The sequence below is a fragment of the Nothobranchius furzeri genome, chromosome 2, assembly GCF_043380555.1.
Source record: "Nothobranchius furzeri strain GRZ-AD chromosome 2, NfurGRZ-RIMD1, whole genome shotgun sequence".
Classification (NCBI taxonomy): Eukaryota; Metazoa; Chordata; class Actinopteri; order Cyprinodontiformes; family Nothobranchiidae; genus Nothobranchius; species Nothobranchius furzeri.
Window position 1 is genome coordinate 75,744,458 of NC_091742.1, and position 18,450 is coordinate 75,762,907.

An 18,450-nucleotide genomic window follows, 5' to 3' on the forward strand; every position below is an offset into this window, starting at 1 on the left:
GCTTGGCCCAGACTCGAAAATGTGACCACCGAGTCTACCACAAGTCTCCTCTCAACAGGTAGCAAGAGCGATTGTTCAGAGTCAAAAGTCCAGGATAAAGGTACAGACAGATTTCTCATACCCTGTTTGTTCACTAACGCAAGCAAAAGGGGGGTCATATCTGCATAATCAGGAACGAACTGACGGTTATAGCCAGTGAGGTCCAAAAAACACAGCATGTCTTTCACCGTGACAGGCAGGGGATGGTGTAAAATGGAGGAGCGGTGGGAGGGAGACATTTCATGACCGGTCCGTGACACGAGGTGGCCCAAAAATGACACCACAGACCTACAACACTAGTTTGTTTTTGGAAACTTTGAACTCCGCTGAAGCGAGCATGGACAGAATGGAGTGTCTGACAGACAAGTCTGAGCAGGTGTGGAGGCTATTGAAATGTCATCAACATACTGAATCATGACTGTGTCTATAGAAAGTGTGATGTCAGAGAGCATGTGGAAGAGCGAGAAGTGAGCGTTCCCTCATTTGGCTCGCGGTTTGGGCGGCCAAGGTTTCAAGTTCCTTTTTTGTTTGGGTCAGTTTAAGTCAACTAGCACTTTTTCCTGCACGAGTGTGGGCGAAACAACCTCTTGATCCTCAATTAGGCCTCCAGTTACCTTAAAGACAGGAGCTTGGAGTCCATGCTCACACACAGCAGAGCTGTTATACCTGTAAGGAGGTGGCAGGGATACAGCGGAGCAGAAGCAATTGAGGGGCCCCCTGTCTGTGTGTCTAGCGGCTTCACGGGAACTTCTGCTTAGCTCTCAGCTTTGTGTGTAACGTCAACAGAAGCTGACTGCTGTTGATGTTTTCCCACCGCTAACACCCTCAGAGACAAGTTTTGCGACTGTTGTGATTAAGTGTGCTCGTGATCTTTCATCATCTAACTCCTGAGGCCTTTTCTTACCCTTTCTCCTTGCCACAAAACTCTGCTTGTCCCCTGCATCCACTCCAACCTGGTTGTGTCTGTCCCTCAGAGCCATTTCAACCTCAAACATAACCCGGCTGCTGGATATGAAATATGTTTCAGTACAACCTTCCTTCCAAAATGACTGAACATTACATTCATTGTGGATTTTCTCACTGTAGAATTTTCACTGTATTCTTACATATTGCACCTTTAAACATATATTGTTTGGCTTCACTGACCATCCATCTGAGGAAAAACAGCATTTTTGTGTAATTAATCTGTTATCGGCTAGCTGCCCACCGCTGTTCATCATGTGGGCCTGCAAGTTATTTATCTGGTTGACCCTCCTCTGGTCTGCCCTGTCCCTTCTCCTCCAACCTGGGGCAGCTCTGTTCCAGTACACGGCGGCTGATCTCCTCCTGCTACGCGGGCATCTCTCTGTGCCTCCGCCGGTAGCATTACAGCTCCACCCGGAGATCGTCCTTCCTCCTCGCCGGAGATACATCCATCGTGGGTCTCGCCGTAACTTCCAGCTGGATAAATCTCACTCAATCACCTCATACTGGTCCACAACTCGTCATCCTCGCCTCAACACTGGCCGGACTGCGGACCTTCGCTCGCTAGCCAGCCTGGCGAAGACAGCAACCTCCAACCACAACAACACCGTCAACTTCGGCCTCCTGAATGTCCGCTCTCTCACAAACAAGGGTCAGCTCATTCAGGACCTCATCATCGACCATATACTGGATTTCATCGGGCTCACGGAGACCTGGCAGCAACTTAACGACTTTTACCAACTTAACGCTTCCGCTCCCCCCGGCTTTGTTTACCTTTCCTATCCACGTGGCTCCGGTCGCGGGGGCGGTCTCGCGCTGCTCCATCGCGAGAAGTGGAAGGTGCTGCCTGTCTCCACTCCTGCCTTCAGCTCCATGGAATCTTGTTTTTCAAATACCCGGTCCCACTCCTACAGTTATAGCCTTGATCTACCGCCCACCCAAGCCCAATAGTGACTTTTTAAATGACTTCTCCTCATTACTCACCCAGCTCACTACCCTCTCCCCCAATGTCATTCTGCTTGGTGATATAAATATTCATATGGACAACTTGAACCTCCCCCTCACCAGAGACTTCTCCTCCTGCCTCAACAGCTTCGATTTTCAAACATATTCTAATTTTCCCACGCACATTAAAGGTCACTCTCTTGATTTAATCTGCTGCTCTGGTTTAACCCCATCTAACTGTTCTGCTAATGATGTAAATATATCTGATCACTTTTTTCTGTCATTCAACATCCCCCTCTGCTCTTTAAGAACTAAGCCTATCCGTCACATCTCATTCCGCAATATCAAAAACATTAACCCAGACACCCTGTCATCTATTATTAACACTATATCCATCCCTAGTTCTGCTTCTCCTGACCATCTTGTTTCTCATTATAACTCCACACTCCACAATATCTTGGATTCTCTTGCCCCTGTCAAAACTCTGTCCGTCTCCTTTACTAACTCTGCCCCCTGGTTTACCCCTGAACTCCGACAGATGAAAGCCAAAGGATGTCAACTCGAACGCCTCTATAAACGAACTGGTCTTGCAGTACACAAAGAAATGCACAAAACTCATCTGCTTCAATACTTGGACTCAATTAAACATACAAAATCTGCTTTCTACTCTGGATTGGTTTCCTCCAATGAAGGCAACTCTAGGACTCTGTTCTCAATAATGCGCAATATTTTTCATCCCCCGGACTCTCTACCCCCCCCACCTGTATTCTGCTGACTCATGTAACTCTTTATTAACCTTCTTTATTCAGAAAATTGCTTCCATACAACAGCAATTAATTCCAAGTTCTTCCCCTCCCCCTGAGATTTTTTCACCCGGCCAGTCATTTTGTTCCTTTCTTCTTCCCACCTCATCCGAAATATCTGATATTATCTGTAAATCCAAACCCACCACCTGCTCTCTCGACCCCCTCCCTACAGTTTTGGTTAAAACATGTCTCACCTCCCTTCTCCCTCTCATAACCGCCATAATCCACTCCTCCCTCTCTACCGGTATTGTTCCCTCACTTTTCAAAACTGCATCTATTACTCCAATATTAAAGAAACCCGGCACCGATCCCAATAATTTCAATAATCTTCGTCCCATCTCAAATCTTCCCTTTCTTTCAAAAATCCTTGAAAAAATAATCTCTGCTCAACTCCATGCTCATCTCACGCTCAATAGCCTCTATGAGCCCTTCCAGTCTGGCTTTCGTCCTGGCCACAGTACAGAAACTGCACTCATAAAAATCACTAATGACCTCCTCACTGCTGCCGATACTGGACTGCTCTCCATTCTCATCCTCCTCGACTTGAGTTCAGCCTTCGATACCATCTCTCACACCATCCTCCTCCATAGATTGTCTTCCCTTGGCATTTCTCATACCCCGCTTGATTGGTTCCCTTCATATCTCTCTGGCCGTACTCAAGTTTATTCAACTAAAATCCTTCACTTCCCGTCCCTTCCCTGTCACTACTGGCGTCCCCCAAGGCTCTGTTCTCGGTCCACTCCTTTTCATCACTTACCTTCTTCCCCTGGGAAATTATTTCCGTAAATTTGACATCCATTTTCATTGTTACGCGGATGACACCCAGCTCTATGTATCCTCCAAACCCTCCTCTTCACTCCCTCCTTCCTCCCTCCCCAATTGTTTATCTGAAATCAAAGACTGGTTCACATCAAACTTTCTCAAACTCAACAGTGATAAGACAGAAATGTTACTTGTCGGCACTAAATCTTTACTATCGAAAATCCACAGCTTTACACTTCCCGTCGACAACTCCTTAGTTTCCCCCTCCCCTCAGGTCAAGAGTCTGGGTGTCATCCTCGACTCCTCACTATCCTTCCAGTGCCACATAAACAATATTACCCGGTCTGCCTACTTCCATCTACGTAACATTAACCGCCTACGCCCCTCCCTCACTACTCACTCGGTCGCCATTCTTGTCCACAGCCTCATCACTTCCCGTATTGACTACTGCAACGCTCTTCTCTTCGGTCTTCCTCACAAATCCCTCCATAAACTCCAACTTCTCCAGAACTCGGCAGCCTGCATCATTTCCAGAACTCCCTCCTTCCACCACATCACCCCTGTTCTTCAGCAGCTCCACTGGCTCCCAGTCACTTCCAGAATCCAATTCAAAATTCTGCTATATACATTCAAAGCCATCCATAACCTAGCTCCACCGTACCTCTCAGACCTCCTTCATCCTTCAACCTCCACCCGTTCCCTCAGGTCCTCCTCCTCCATCCACCTCTCAGTCCCACCTTTCCGTCTGGTCACTATGGGGAGCAGGGCCTTCAGCTGCTCTGCTCCCCAGCTCTGGAACTCACTTCCTCCTGACCTCCGTAACATTGATTCCCTCACTCTCTTTAAAACCAGACTCAAAACTCACCTGTTCCGTCTAGCATTCCAATAATTACTCTCGTTGCTCCAATCTGTCTGTTTGTTTTATGCTGTTTTATCTTTTATTGTTGTGTATTTTATCTCTGTAAAGTGTCCTTGAGTGTTCAGAAAGGCGCTGTTGAAATAAAATGTATTATTTTACATAGCAAATTGGCATATTCATAAAGATCAATATACGAATCAAAAACCATTGTTCTCTATATTTGAAAATGAGATTAAACTATATATGATCCCTCCATTAATGTTAACGCTGTTAGTTGTTTACACACAAATCTTTTTACATCTGGCACAGTGACTACAACATGTAACTGATGTGCCAACTCCCCTAACCAGTTCTGCTAAACTACCAGCACAATCTCTGCTTCACACTTACATTACAGTTTAAAAACACACGTTTGTCAAGGAAATCGTGAAAGAAATCTCGTTTTCACAACAAACACGCTGCCATAAAAAACTGTAGTCAGCTGCCCTACTTTTCATACCAACTTGTTAAACTGGAAAACACTTTTCACATAATTACAATTACAGTTCTTCACAGTTGTTTACTCACGATTTTTGAAAGCATGCAACATATTTTTAGAACTCTACACACGAATCCAAAAACACACGCACATTCTTCTCAAAATGGTCTTTGGTTTCTAAATGACACACAAACCATTACATGAGTAAACATTTATAAGAACCAGATTAACCCTGATGTGTAAAACATTATGACCACTTCTTCTCCAGTCATAATGACTTATTGTGTTCAGTGTTACACCTACTGTACTACAACAGTGCATTGTACATAAAATATTTCAGAATGTTTGTGTACAAAACTCTTAAACACGTTACAAAATATACTTTAGAGTGTTTTAACACAAAAACAGCAGTGTTCATCCAAACCAACACAGAGTTGCCTATGCAGTGGTCTACATATACAAACAGAAGACTATAATTAATAGTTAAGCTAAAACGAATAAAGAAAAAATAAATAAACAACTGTGCTGCATCTGCTCTTCTGTTTTTATCTGGCCACAGTGCCTCATCCACATCACAAGCAATGTGCTCCCTGGCCAAGCAGAGTAGAATTGAAAACTTGGACGTTCTCAGGCCAGGTCTGGACCGCCTATTGAGGGACACTGGTATAAAGCAAGAACATTTTTAAGGCAGATGTAACCACAAGTTAAAGATCCGAATAAAATAATGGCATGGGTTAGGAGTTTTCTCACTCCAGATGTCTTTTCAACCCTCTTCCCAAGGAGATCCACCTGGAGCCGAACAGGGAAGACACGCCCACTGCTGACTGACTGGCTAACTCAAAAGCATGCCTACCATTACCAACTCCGATTGGCAACAAGAATCAACCTGCGGGAGGCTTCCCGCAAGCGCAATTCATTATCGTTGATGCTGTGGAGTTAACTTGACTCTCACAAAAGCTGTTTTTTTTTGTCCCTCACTGCTGTGACACACACACACACTGCCAGACCCAGCAAAGCAGGATGCAATATGAAAGTCAGTCTCCATAAGCAAGACTTCTTAGGCTGCTTTTGTTTAATAATGGACACTGCGGACTTCTCTGCACTTTTGCTCCGCCCGTGTATGCTTGTGACATCACAGACCACCCGTGTCCTAAATCACGTGCGCATGAGCTCAATCCCATTTGCATTCCTAAGGCAAGCTGGCTAAGCTACAAAATGTGATGTTGTCAGCTAATTACTTTTCAGAAGAGTTTTTCTAACAGGAAGTGTGGATGAAATAAGTCTCCACCCAAGCCTTGAGCACTGTAAGGCATCTATGATATGTTGCCAAACATATTTTAATGAATACAATCTCAAGTGTGAATTTTCAAATCAGAAGGTAAAGAAAATGCCTTAATGAATCTCATAGATTAAATCACTTCTCACCTGTGTGAATTCTCATGTGTCTAGTCAAGTTACCACTGTCTATAAAACATTTACCACAAGTTTTACATGAATATGGCTTCTCACCTGTGTGACTTCTCATGTGTGTAGTCAAGTGACAACTGTCTCCAAAACATTTACCACAAGTTTTACATAGATATGGCTTCTCACCTGTGTGAGTTCTCATGTGTTTAGTCAAGTTACCACTGTCTCTAAAACATTTACCACAAGTTTTACATGGATATGGCTTCTCACCTGTGTGAGTTCTCATGTGTTTAGTTAAGTGACCACTGGTTCCAAAACATTTACCACAAGTTTTACATGGATATGGCTTCTCACCTGTGTGAGTTCTCATGTGTGTAGTTAATTCACCAATGGTTCCAAAACATTTACCACAAGTTGTACATGGATATGGCTTCTCACCTGTGTGAGTTCTCATGTGTGTAGTCAAGTGACCACTTTTAGTAAAACATTTACCACAAGTTTTACATGAATATGGCTTCTCACCTGTGTGAGTTCTCATGCATTTAGTCAAGTGACAACTGTCTCCAAAACATTTACCACAAGTTTTACATAGATATGGCTTCTCACCTGTGTGAGTTCTCATGTGTTTAGTCAAGTTACCACTGTCTCTAAAACATTTACCACAAGTTTTACATGGATATGGCTTCTCACCTGTGTGAGTTCTCATGTGTTTAGTTAAGTGACCACTGGTTCCAAAACATTTACCACAAGTTTTACATGGATATGGCTTCTCACCTGTGTGAGTTCTCATGTGTGTAGTTAATTCACCAATGGTTCCAAAACATTTACCACAAGTTGTACATGGATATGGCTTCTCACCTGTGTGAGTTCTCATGTGTCTAGTCAAGTGACCACTTTTAGTAAAACATTTACCACAAGTTTTACATGGATATGGCTTCTCACCTGTGTGAGTTCTCATGTGTGTAGTCAAGTTACCACTGATAGTAAAACATTTACCACAAGTTTTACAAGAATATGGCTTCTCACCTGTGTGAGCTCTCATGTGAATATTTAAATAAGATTTGTGACTGATAGATTTTCCACATAGCTTACAATAAAGTGATCTCTCACCACTGTGAGCCCATTTGTGCTTTTTGTGTCTTTCACCACCTACACTGTCTCTGTGATCTTTGCTTCGCTGACGCCTTTTATTCAGTTTCAGTTCTTCATTGCCGTTTGATTCTGAGTTTTCTTTCCTGCATCCACCCTGATCTTGGTTCTCAGGTTCTGTAGAACTCTGACACAATGGCTGGTTCCTGTTTGGTTCTGGTTCATGACAGTCTGTTTCTTCAGACAGACGAGTATCCGTGAAGGTAAGATTTTCCTGGTTCAGGAAGAGCTGTCCTTCATGTTGGCAAAGTTTTAGCTGTTCTGGTTTGTCCTGGTCTGAACAGGACATCGACTCCTGGTTAAAGAGCTGCTGGGCAGTCAAATCCTTCTCCTTTTCCCAGACATGACGCTGTGGAAGATCTAGACAGGATAAGAGAAAAAAGAAAATGTTGATTAATTTGACAATTAAAAAAACTTTTTTTAATCATCTAATGCATCTAAATATTTTTGGGGAAATTAATGAGCTCTCAGATTAATTTTCATTTTGTGTAAGTAAAAACTAAACACTCAAAACGTTGGTTACGTATTGTAACCCCAGATTCTATGAGTCTAGTTGCAGCCCTTAAGCGAGCTGCTATTGGAAGGGTGATCTCAGCATCAGCCAATCATGAAGAGCTTAAATGTACGCCCACCACGTGGGCACCCCTTGTGGGCTATATAAGTGGAGCGACTCCACTGTTCGCCTCCGATGGCTCTTAGTCCTAACAGAACCAGTGTGGCCAAGTGGCTTAAGGGCTGCGACTAGACTCATAGAATCTGGGGTTACAATACGTAACCAACGTTCTATTTCGTCTAGTCTTAGCCCTTAAGCGAGCTGCTATTGGAATAAAGCGCAGCTGGATGGGTTTACGCCACACTGGTTAGCTCAACCAATGGACACACCCAACATGTCTCCTTTTAGTGGGGGTCGCTCAGCCTCAGCCCAGGGCTTAAATTCTTGAGGCAGCCAGAGAGAAGAGTGGGGCCACCACTAAAAAATATCATCCACAAGAGGATGAAATTCATTCAAGCAGGGCCGATGAGGTGCCATAATGCGTTCACTCAGCCTGCTGAGGTCCAAGCACTGAACGAGTGATGGATCCTGAAGACACATCTCATAAATAAGAACGAGTAAAGGAACAGGGTGAAGCCCATGAAGCAGCCTGACAAATGACTTCCATTGACCCACCACTGTGGGGCGCCACAGAAGAGGAAATCCCTCTGGCTGAGTGAGCCTTGAGTGTCTCAGGAGGATCCAGCCCCAATGATGTGTAAGCGAGTGAAATGGCGTCACATAGCCAGAGTCAAAGGCGCTGGGCCAACAGCGCTTGCCCAAGGGAAGACTCCCTGTAGTGCACAAACATGATTTGTGAGCGGCGAATCCCTGAAGTGCGTGACACATATCGTGCGAGCGCGCGCACTGGGCAGAGAAGATGGGAAGCCGCCTTCTCCTCAGAATTATGGGAAGGAGGAAAATGTCCAGCCAATGAAATTGACCTGGATTTGAAGGAAGTATTAATGTTTTTTGGGCACAAAGGCTGGGTTGGGGCATAAAACAGCAGACCCGCCATCTTTCCGGATCCTGAGGCATGCGGGAGCCACTGAGAGGGCGGTTTGGTCGCTCACTCTCGTGACTGATGCCAGTGCCAGCAGCAAGGCAGTTGTAAGTGACAGGAACTTGAGTGAGACCTGGTCCAAGGGCTCAAATGGGGCTTCAGATAAGCCACGCAGAACCACCGTTAGATCCCACTGGGGAATTAGCGGACGGGACACAGGTCTGTTCCTTCTGACACCTTTTAGAAAACGTTTTGTGAGGGGATGATTGAAAACAGATCTATCACCAAAACCCTGGTGACAGGATGAGATAGCTGCAGCATATGTTTTAATAGTGCTGAATACGAGGCCCCTGTCCGTCCGTATCTGCAGAAACGATAGGACATCCGCCAGCTGGCAGGAGAGCGCTTGAACATTCCGCTCTGTGCCCCAGTTCTGGAAAGCTGCCCATTTAGCAGCGTAAGATGCAATGGTAGAGGGCGCCCGCGCACTCTGAATCGTGATGACCACATCATGCGGCAGCCCAGAAACCCCTAATCGAAACCGCTCATCGGCCAGACCCACAGCCGATGGCTTATTTCCAGAGGATGTCTGATTATCCCATCCGCCCGGGGAGGGGCGTCCTCCCTTCGCGGGAGTCTCCACGGGGAGCCGGACAGTAGCGCTTGCTGGTCCGGAAGCCATGACGCGGACAAGCGTCTGGGAGCCACCAGAATTACCGAGAGCTGTTCTGACCGAACTCGGTCCAGGAGAAGGGGAATCAGAGGGACTGGTGGAAACGCATAAAGGAGCGTTCGAAGCCCGGGCTGGTGTGAGAAGGCGTCCGCTCCGAGCGAGGTTTGGTCCCGGAGACTCAGGGAAAACCTCAGGCGACACTGAGCGTTTTCGCGAGCCGTGAACAGATCCACACGGTTCCCCGAACCTTATCCAAATCTGTGATATCAGCGCGGGATGCAGACGCCAGTCGGAGTCGCGGGGACCCCCTCTCGACAGGATGTCTGCCGCTACATTCAGGATCCCCGGAATGTAGGTGGCACAGCAGGTGGACATGTGCCCAACACAGTAAATCTGTGGCTATGCGCAATAGAGGGGGGGATCGAACTCCCCCATGGCGTTTTATGCAGGCTGCCGCCACCTGGTTGTCTGTGTGAACTTCGACATGACGGCCATCGAGAAGGGCAGCGAAGTGCATGAACACATTCCTCATTGTCATAAGCTCCAACACATTTATGTGCTCGTGCGTGTGGGAGGGCCAGCGATCTGCCGCGTAACAAGCACGTGCCCTCCACCCCAGACAGTGACGCATCCGTAAACACAGATACGTGTGACGCAGGACGTCCGATGGGAATCCCGTGTGAGGGGATGCAGGGATTCCCCCAGTGAGCGAGGTCCCCGCCCACTGAGGGGGGAACCCTCAACATACGTCTCTTCTGACGTATCGGGTGTACCCGGAGGCAGATGAACCAACTTTGCAAGGCGCCTCGAGTGCAACAACCCCAGCAGCACCACCGAGTGGGCTGCAGCCATCATGCCCAGAAGTTTCATGACTAACAGGGCTCTCACGATCTCGCGGGGTTGCACGCGGGAGATCACCGTGGTGAGATCTGCTGCTCTCACCGGCGACGAACGTGCTCTCATTAGAGAGGCGTTCAGCTCCCCCCCCCCCCCCCCCCCGAGAAACATAATCGACTGGGATGGAAGAACAGAGTTCTTCCCCCAGTTTATAGAAAACCCCAGGGTTGACAGATGCTCTGTTAACCTCCTGGTTTGCACTGACGCTCCGTCCTCGGACCGGGCGCATCGGAGCAGATCGTCCCGGTAAAATAAAACCCTCGTTTCCGCCGTGCGCAGTGGCTGCAGCGCGGTCTCCGGACATTTCGAGAAAGTGCGCTGGGCTAGCGAGTAGCCGAAAGGGAGGCATTCGTGCGCGCGTTCCGACAGCGGACGTGTGCTCGAGGTCACGTGAGCAACGTCTGAGGATTGGTTTTGCGCCCTTACCGCCGTCGCTCGTACCAGAGAACTGGGAGCGACCCATGGAGGGCTGTGCTCGAAAGAGCAAGTGTGAAACAGCTGGAAGAGGCTGATCCGCACCGCAGAGCGTGGAGTCCATGAAGGACGAGTGGGAGCCGGGCCCGTGCACGGGAACGTCAAAGTGCCAGCGGATGGAGCCGCGCAATGTGGGCGCTTTGCGCGTGGTCGCGACAGCGCCATGACATCCCGTCCCACCCAAAGTTGTGGGGGAAGCGGGATGAGTCGGGCCTGGCCGTAGGCTGGGGGCGGTGCGCAAATGGAGCGCACCCTTACAGCTACCCGTGTAACATGACCGAGTCCGACTGTGTGAACATGCAGATGTGCTGCAGTGCTTGGTGCGGGGAACATCATGTGTGAGGATTCGGCAGAAGGTTCTGCAGAGGACTGTAGGATTGTGCTCTCGATGTGACGTTTTTTGGGTTTTTATTTCAAAACCAAAATAATTCACAGAGTTAACATTGCAGCCATAAGCACACATATTCCCCCCAACGAGTCGTTTTCGTGGTTGTTTTCGGCGAGGTTCCTGTGACTGCCAAGGCTGTGTCTGCTGGCTCGTTCGGAACCGTTGGCCGCCAACTCCCTGGTCCCGCCTCAGCGGGAGGCCGGCTCCGCGGGGCGGGCCGTGCAGCTGGGAACATGGAGTTTCCGCGCCGTTCGTCCCATCCTCTGGGGGAACGGCCGGAGTGCAGGCTGACCGAGAGTGGACCAGGTCTCGCACCGTGGCTGAAAGTTCAGCTGCTGAGCCCTCTAGATGATGCTCGTAAGATGGGGACCAAACAGAACATCAGAGGTGATGTGGCCTTCCAGCATCTCTCTGTGCAGGTGTTCAGGAATGGAGGGCAGGGCCATGAGCCACAAGGCCGCTGGATAAGGGTCTGCCAGGCAGCAATGCGAGCAGAACCGGTGAGTACAGCAGCGCACAGATTGAGGATGGCATCAGCAGTTTTAGTAATGATGGTTTTTGACTCGACAGGAGAGTCAAGCTCCTCCACCATTTTGGAAACGCCAAAGGCGAGAAGGCGATGTTATTTCCTGCAGCGCCGGTCTGGAAGGCGCACTGGTGTGCGCGATCGGCGAGCCGCCTCAGCAGCTGGTCATGCTTAGTGGGAACTGCTCGCGGTCCAGTGAGGTGGTTCTTGACGCCACACAGCGAGGCCAAGTCCGGCTCCAGTGGAGGAACGGATGGCCAGCCCTGGTCGGAGAAGCCCTCGACCTTGGTAATGGGCGCATATGTGGAAATTGGCGCCTCGAGCCTGGCAGGCTCGGAGAAGGCGGCGGACCAGCAGCTCATGGCAGCGGGGAAGTGCGGCCAGACGGGGTCTGGACAGCGCGTCTGTGTTGCCCCAAAAATTCCCGCCAATTCATCCGCCTCAGGGGAGCCGGTTCTGGAACGGCTAGCCACCTGCGGGTCGCAGCCGCGGAGATGATGGCGGGAAGCTCCTGGAGCAGTGCTCTAACTGCTGGCAGGGAGGAGCGAGAAACCACTGGGGCAGAAGGACCCGCTGAGCGAGGCTCGTCGACCTCCGTGTTGTACAGGAGGGAATAATGGCTGCGGCAGCCAGCCTCGTCGTGCTCCTCACGAGGCTCGTCGACCTCCGTGTTGTACAGGAGGGAAAAAGGGCTATGGCAGCCAGCCTCGTCGTGCTCCTCACGAGGCTCGTCGACCTCCATGTTGTACAGGAGGGAATAATGGCTGCGGCAGCCAGCCTCGTCGTGCTCCTCACGAGGCTCGTCGACCTCCGTGTTGTACAGGAGGGAATAATGGCTGCGGCAGCCAGCCTCGTCGTGCTCCTCACGAGGCTCGTCGACCTCCGTGCTGTACAGGAGGGAATAATGGCTGCAGCAGCCAGCCTCGTCGTGCTCCTCACGAGGCTCGTCGACCTCCGTGTTGTACTGGAGGGAAAAAGGGCTATGGCAGCCAGCCTCGTAGTCGACCTCCGTGTTGTACAGGAGGGAAGGGCTATGGAAGCCAGCTTCGTTGTACTCCTCGCTGTCGATGACATCGTCCAATCGGTAGGAGCCAGCCGGCTCCTGGCCGACGTTGAAGAACCGTAACGCCTTGTCCAGCGAGTACGTGCCAGCCACCGGAATTTCCTCGTCGGTAGAGGGGGTGAAGTACTCGACCCGGCGGACCTTTTCAGCCACGGGCAGAGCGGTACAAAACGGGCACGAGGCCTGGGGGTCAAGGCCAGGCCAGCGTGGTGAGCCCCGAGACAGACCTCACACTTGGCGTGCAGGTCGCCGCTGGAGATGGAGCCCGTCTGGCAGGCCGGGCAGGTCCTGGCGTCGCTGGACATGGTCGGTGAGTAGATTTTTCTTGTATAATTGCTCTTAAAAGAAGCTCTTAAGCTTGGCGTGAAGAGAAAACGGAGGCGAACAGTGGAGTCGCTCCACTTATATAACCCACAAGGGGTGCCCACGTGGTGGGCGTACATTTAAGCTCTTCATGATTGGCTGATGCTGAGATCACCCTTCCAATAGCAGCTCGCTTAAGGGCTAAGACTAGACGAAATAGAACATTTGTTTGTGGTGACAGACAACCTCGCTTCAAAGGAAAAACAAACAGCAGCTTAATAATCGTCTTAGTTCTTTACTGAAGTTTACAATGAGCGGAGTGGGAGCTGGCCGTCTGTTTGGGGTCTGGGGCGATGAGTTGCTTTGCTCCGAGTTGGGTGGGGTGCCTGCTCCTCATCACCTCAGCAGAACAGGGCTAATTCTGGCCATGGGTTGTCTGTGCAGCAGTTCCAGGACCAGAGTGAATAGGGTGTGTATAGTGAGCATGAATGGGTGTCTAGCGTTCATTTTTGTAAGTCTCCGGTTGTATGTGTATGTGTGAGCATGAGGGACGGAGTGTGTGACTGTGTTTGTGTATGACTGTTAGAGAAAAAGAGAGGTTAAGTTGTCTGGTTGCCATGGGTGAGTAGATGTTATGTTTTTCTTATTTCTGTAAACAGCACTCTAAATGCTTCGTTGTTATCTCAGAATTTGGTATCTCAGAAAAGGATGCTCCAAAAATTCTCAACTCTTAAGGTGCTCGCTCGGGCCATGAGTCGGGGGTGAGACAAATGTTTGTGCAACTTTGTAACTATGCCTATGTGTGAATAAAAATATGCTCCGAAGCTGAAAGATTTGGAGTCAGCTTGGAAACTCACACATGCAACTGCGTGTTCCGTCTGGCTCCTCTTTCTGCAGAAAGTGAAATACTCAACCGAATTTCCAGTCTGAGTTCTTTGGTCGATGTTAGTAAGCAAATTTACCTAAACAATGACTATGTATGTAAGGTGGGGTTTTGGACTCCTCCCTTCTCTTGGGTCTTCTTGTGCTGCTACACATCTTCGCCTGCCCTCCCCCTGCCACATTTGCGGCTGAGTGTGGAGCCTCGGTCTGCCTGCGTGTTCGTGGCTCCCAGTGTCAGGGGCCTTAAGATTTTTGGCATATGTCTTTGCTCCCGGTGGCTGCCTGGGCTCAGATGGGTCACCGGCGGGGTTGATCGCCCCTGGGTCCCGGGGCACTGGGTCCCAGGCTCAGTCGACTTAAGAAGTGGGGGGCTCTGGGCGGGCCTGGGGGCTTGCCGTTGTTATCACCTGGGACTCTTGTCGGCTGCTGGTTGTGACCCCCGGGGAAGTCCTCTGCATCCCTTGAGCGGGGTTGGGGTTCTCTGGTGACAGTCTCCCTGGGGTCCCTGCACTCTGGGGCAGCTCCTGGAGCTCTGGGGCTTGGAGCTCCCTCCATCTTCCGCACATCTTTGGGGGCAGATCTGTGGCCCCTCACACTCACTATTGGACACTCTCATACAGAAATCTTACACATACAAGTGCGTGTACGCAAACAGGTGCTCACATGTTCCAAGCCATCTTCCAAGATGGCGGCGCACACGGCTGCAGCGGCTTACGGCTCTCCGGCTCAGTACTCCCTTTTTTGTTTAGTTTGCTTAGTTTGTATGTCTTTCTTATTTTTTTCTGCACCATCAGCTCTACTTTCTAAGTTTTCTACACCCGCCAGAGCCTCATAGACATTGGTGATAAGCATCAAACATCTGTTTCACTGGACTTCCTTCGCACGCACAACATCCCAGATCATGTGGCGAGACCACCGGGCTCCCCGTGGATTGTTATCGGGACTAAGCGGAGGCGCAGACGGAGGCAAAGGAAGCAAAAGCGGGGCCGCAGGTCCGGCATCATGCTGAGGCTGAAAAACAAACCACACAAGCCACCTCTGCCGAGCCTCTATCTCTCCAACGCTAAATCCCTCGTGCAAAAAACGGACGACCTGGAATTACAACTAGTGGGAAATCGCTATGTTCGTGACTGCTGTGCCTTGATTATTACGGAAACCTGGCTTCACCCGGGAATACCCGATGCTAGCGTTCAGCTAGCAGGCTGCACTCTGCTTCGCTGGAACAGGAAAAAGGACTCCGGTAAGAGCAGAGGGGGAGGGCTCTGTATTTACGTGCATGAAAGCTGGTGTAACAATGGGACAATTATAAACAGTCACTGCTCCCCGAACCTCGAGTACATGTCGGTGAGATGCCGGCCTTTTTTTCTACAGAGAGAGCGAACAGTAGTGATCATCACGGCTGTGTACATCCCACCCGATGCCAACGTAAACAAGGCGCTCTCTATCCTGCTGAACACCATTAACGAACAGCAGCGGGCCCACCCAGATGGGGTTCACATTATTGCAGGTGATTTTAACAAGGCCAACATAAAGACTGTACTCCCAAAGTTCTATCAGCATGTCAAATGTCCCACCAGAGGAGAAAACACTCTAGATCATGTTTACTCCAACATCAAGCATGCATGTAGAGCCAAGCCCCTCCCCCACTTCGGTCAGTCCGACCATCTCTCTCTCCTGCTCTCCCCAGCCTACACCCCCCTCAGGCGCAGTGCCTGGCCCACCACAAGGACTGTTACATGGTCACCGCCAAGATCCCCAAGGGGCCCCACTCACAACCGCTAGCAGTCCACCCCCCGAGGCAACCCAAGCACCTCCAGAGGGGGGCAACGGCCCCCCAGTCCCAGACACCCCCCAGTGAACCCACCTCCAGGGAACATCCGGATACTCCAAACTCAGACCCCCCCACCCCCCACCCACACCATCCCGCAGGACAACATCAACGGCCCCCCACCCTTGCTATGTGATGGAACCGATCAAAGGAGCCCAAAGAGATTGATCTGAAGTGGAAGCAGAGGCTATATCAAGTGTAATATGATCTAACAAAAGATTTCTATACTGGTTAATGCAGAGAGTTTCTCTATTTTTCCAATTCAAGAGGACAGTTTTCTTAGCGATACATATGGCAGTCAGAACCACGTGAACCACAGATGTTTCAATAGGGACATCGTCCAGGTTTCCCAGTAAACAAAGAGATGGGGTGGTTGGGATATGACATTTCAGAGACTTTGACAGGTCTTCACACACTCTACCCCAAAATTCCTGGACAGGTGGACAGGACCACAATGCATGAATGTAATTGTCAGGAATGTTGTTTGTGCAGTGTGTACAGGTGTCAGATGACACAAACCCTATCTTGAACATCCGATGACCTGTATAGTGTACTCTGTGTAGAATTTTGTACTGAATTAATTGTAAATTGGAGTGTCTGATCATTTTATAAGTTTTTAAACAAGTTTGGGACCAGAAGTTCTGGTCAAAGCTGACTGATAGATCCACCTCCCATTTTTCAATAGGGATTACTATTCTATTGTCTATTTTGGACAGTGTCTTATAGGGTTGCTCGATTATGGCAAAAATAATAATCACGATTATGGTGACTAAAATTGAGATCACGATTATTTAGGACGATTTTTCTATATATGTTGATTTTGTTTGTTTTTATTCAGTCATAAAATTGCTCAGGGCACAATCAGGACAAAAATGAATAAGAAACAAGATGATCACTAAAATAACTCCTGATTCCCAGTATAAAAAGGCCAATATACTTATAGCTCATAGTTGATGACCCAAGGGCTATAGACCTTGGTTTAACTCATTTAAGTCTAACCAGTACAGACCCAAATCATTTGACACAATGCAAATACTGACAGCAAGAATTATACAGTGGCATTCATAACAAATAAATGCAAATAAATTGATGTTCACAAAATGTTGCATAACATTTATTGAAGTTGTGTCAAGGTGCTGTAGGAGAATACACTAGCACCGTGTCCTCAGAGAGATAAGTTATTATTTATCAGCATGAGAAACTTACTTCTATTGTTGGTGCCAAAAAGGTCAAGAGGTCATCTACAAAATGTATTGAGTTAAAGCTGAGTTCTTAGGTTGAAAGTGTTTTCTGGCTAGAGTTCGTGTGCTGTTCCAACATCAGCTCCAAAGGAATTTCCTGTTTTGGTCTCTGCTTGCTTCCAGTAACATTGCTTAAAGCTTATCTGACTTGCTAAATACTTGATGTGATTCCAAAAGTGTTGCTGTGTCCCAGACAGAAGTCTCCACCCACAGTTTCCACAGAAGAGATGTGAGCTATAAAAAGGGGAACCACTCTTTTGTCGGGGTCTTTCGGCTGTCCTGAGATGTGAGAAGACAAATAAAAGACCACGCTGTTCTCGACTGAAAAACTCTCTCCGACTCTTTTCTTTAAGAATAAAAGAAATTGCCCACATGTTGGCACCTCAGATGGGTGAACAGCGAGGACTTTCCGTGGCGTCCCTTGGCTCCTGTCCAGTGGCTGAGGTCCGAACTAAGGGCCCAGGTGAGCATGTTTTTGTTCATTTTTGTGGCCTCTGTCACTGGGCAGGGGTGTTCTCCTGTTCTGATAATACTATAAATATCAGTTGGAGAGAGGATTCATGTCTGACAGTGGTAAAATATTCACACCGTGTGAAGTCAGCTGTGTCATTTTGATGACGGACAAATTTTAAGTGTCAAATTGAAAGGTGGGACAGCAGATTGGAATAGAATCTGAAAAGCTGACAAGGTTTTGAGAAATCCAGTCTCCTGACTCAGTAAGAGCAGAGACGGGGATCCTGAAGAAAAAGCGCTGAAGTTGTGAGAAATGAGCTTTGCCTGTAATTCGGTCTTTCCCCTGGGGTTTGGTAAATTTAATAAAAGTTTGTGGCAAAGTAAAAAGAGAAAAAGAGGCCTGTATAAGAAGTTGAAGTCTTTGCTGAGTTCGGTTCGTCCTCGAGGAGTAACAAATTTAAGAGTGTTTGCAAAGCAGTAGTGAGGCCTGTGAGAAGACGTCTTGAGTTTGCAGCGAGAGGCTGCGTATGGCTCTCAGTTTGAGCACTTGGAGAGTGCAAAAAGCAGAGCCGAGGTTTGGGAGCTCCGTGGGTGGGTGATGATTGCTGGATGATGTGTTGTAGGAGCTAAAAGCAGTGTTTTTGTGTACGTGCATGTTGATGTTGCTTATCAATTCCAGCCGCACACGTGCGGTGCAAATTCTTGCTTATCAGGCAGCCCAGCTGCTGATTACGTGCTCCACAACCTGTTGTTCAGTCCAGCTTATGTTAGTCTCAACT

The 18,450-nt window shown here is 48.6% G+C and overlaps 1 protein-coding gene across 1 annotated transcript in view; it reads right to left on the bottom strand.

Annotated features, from left to right (window-relative positions):
• Positions 1-3,683: 3,683 nt before the first annotated feature.
• The window catches only part of LOC129160141 (zinc finger protein ZFP2-like), a 47,133-nt gene continuing 32,366 nt past the window's right edge, over positions 3,684-18,450 (bottom strand). Inside the window, exon 2 of the mRNA XM_054737313.2 lies at positions 3,684-7,768. Within this exon, the coding sequence (XP_054593288.2) occupies positions 6,267-7,768 (1,502 nt within the window). The 3' untranslated portion in view covers positions 3,684-6,266. The remainder of the gene's footprint in view (positions 7,769-18,450) is intronic.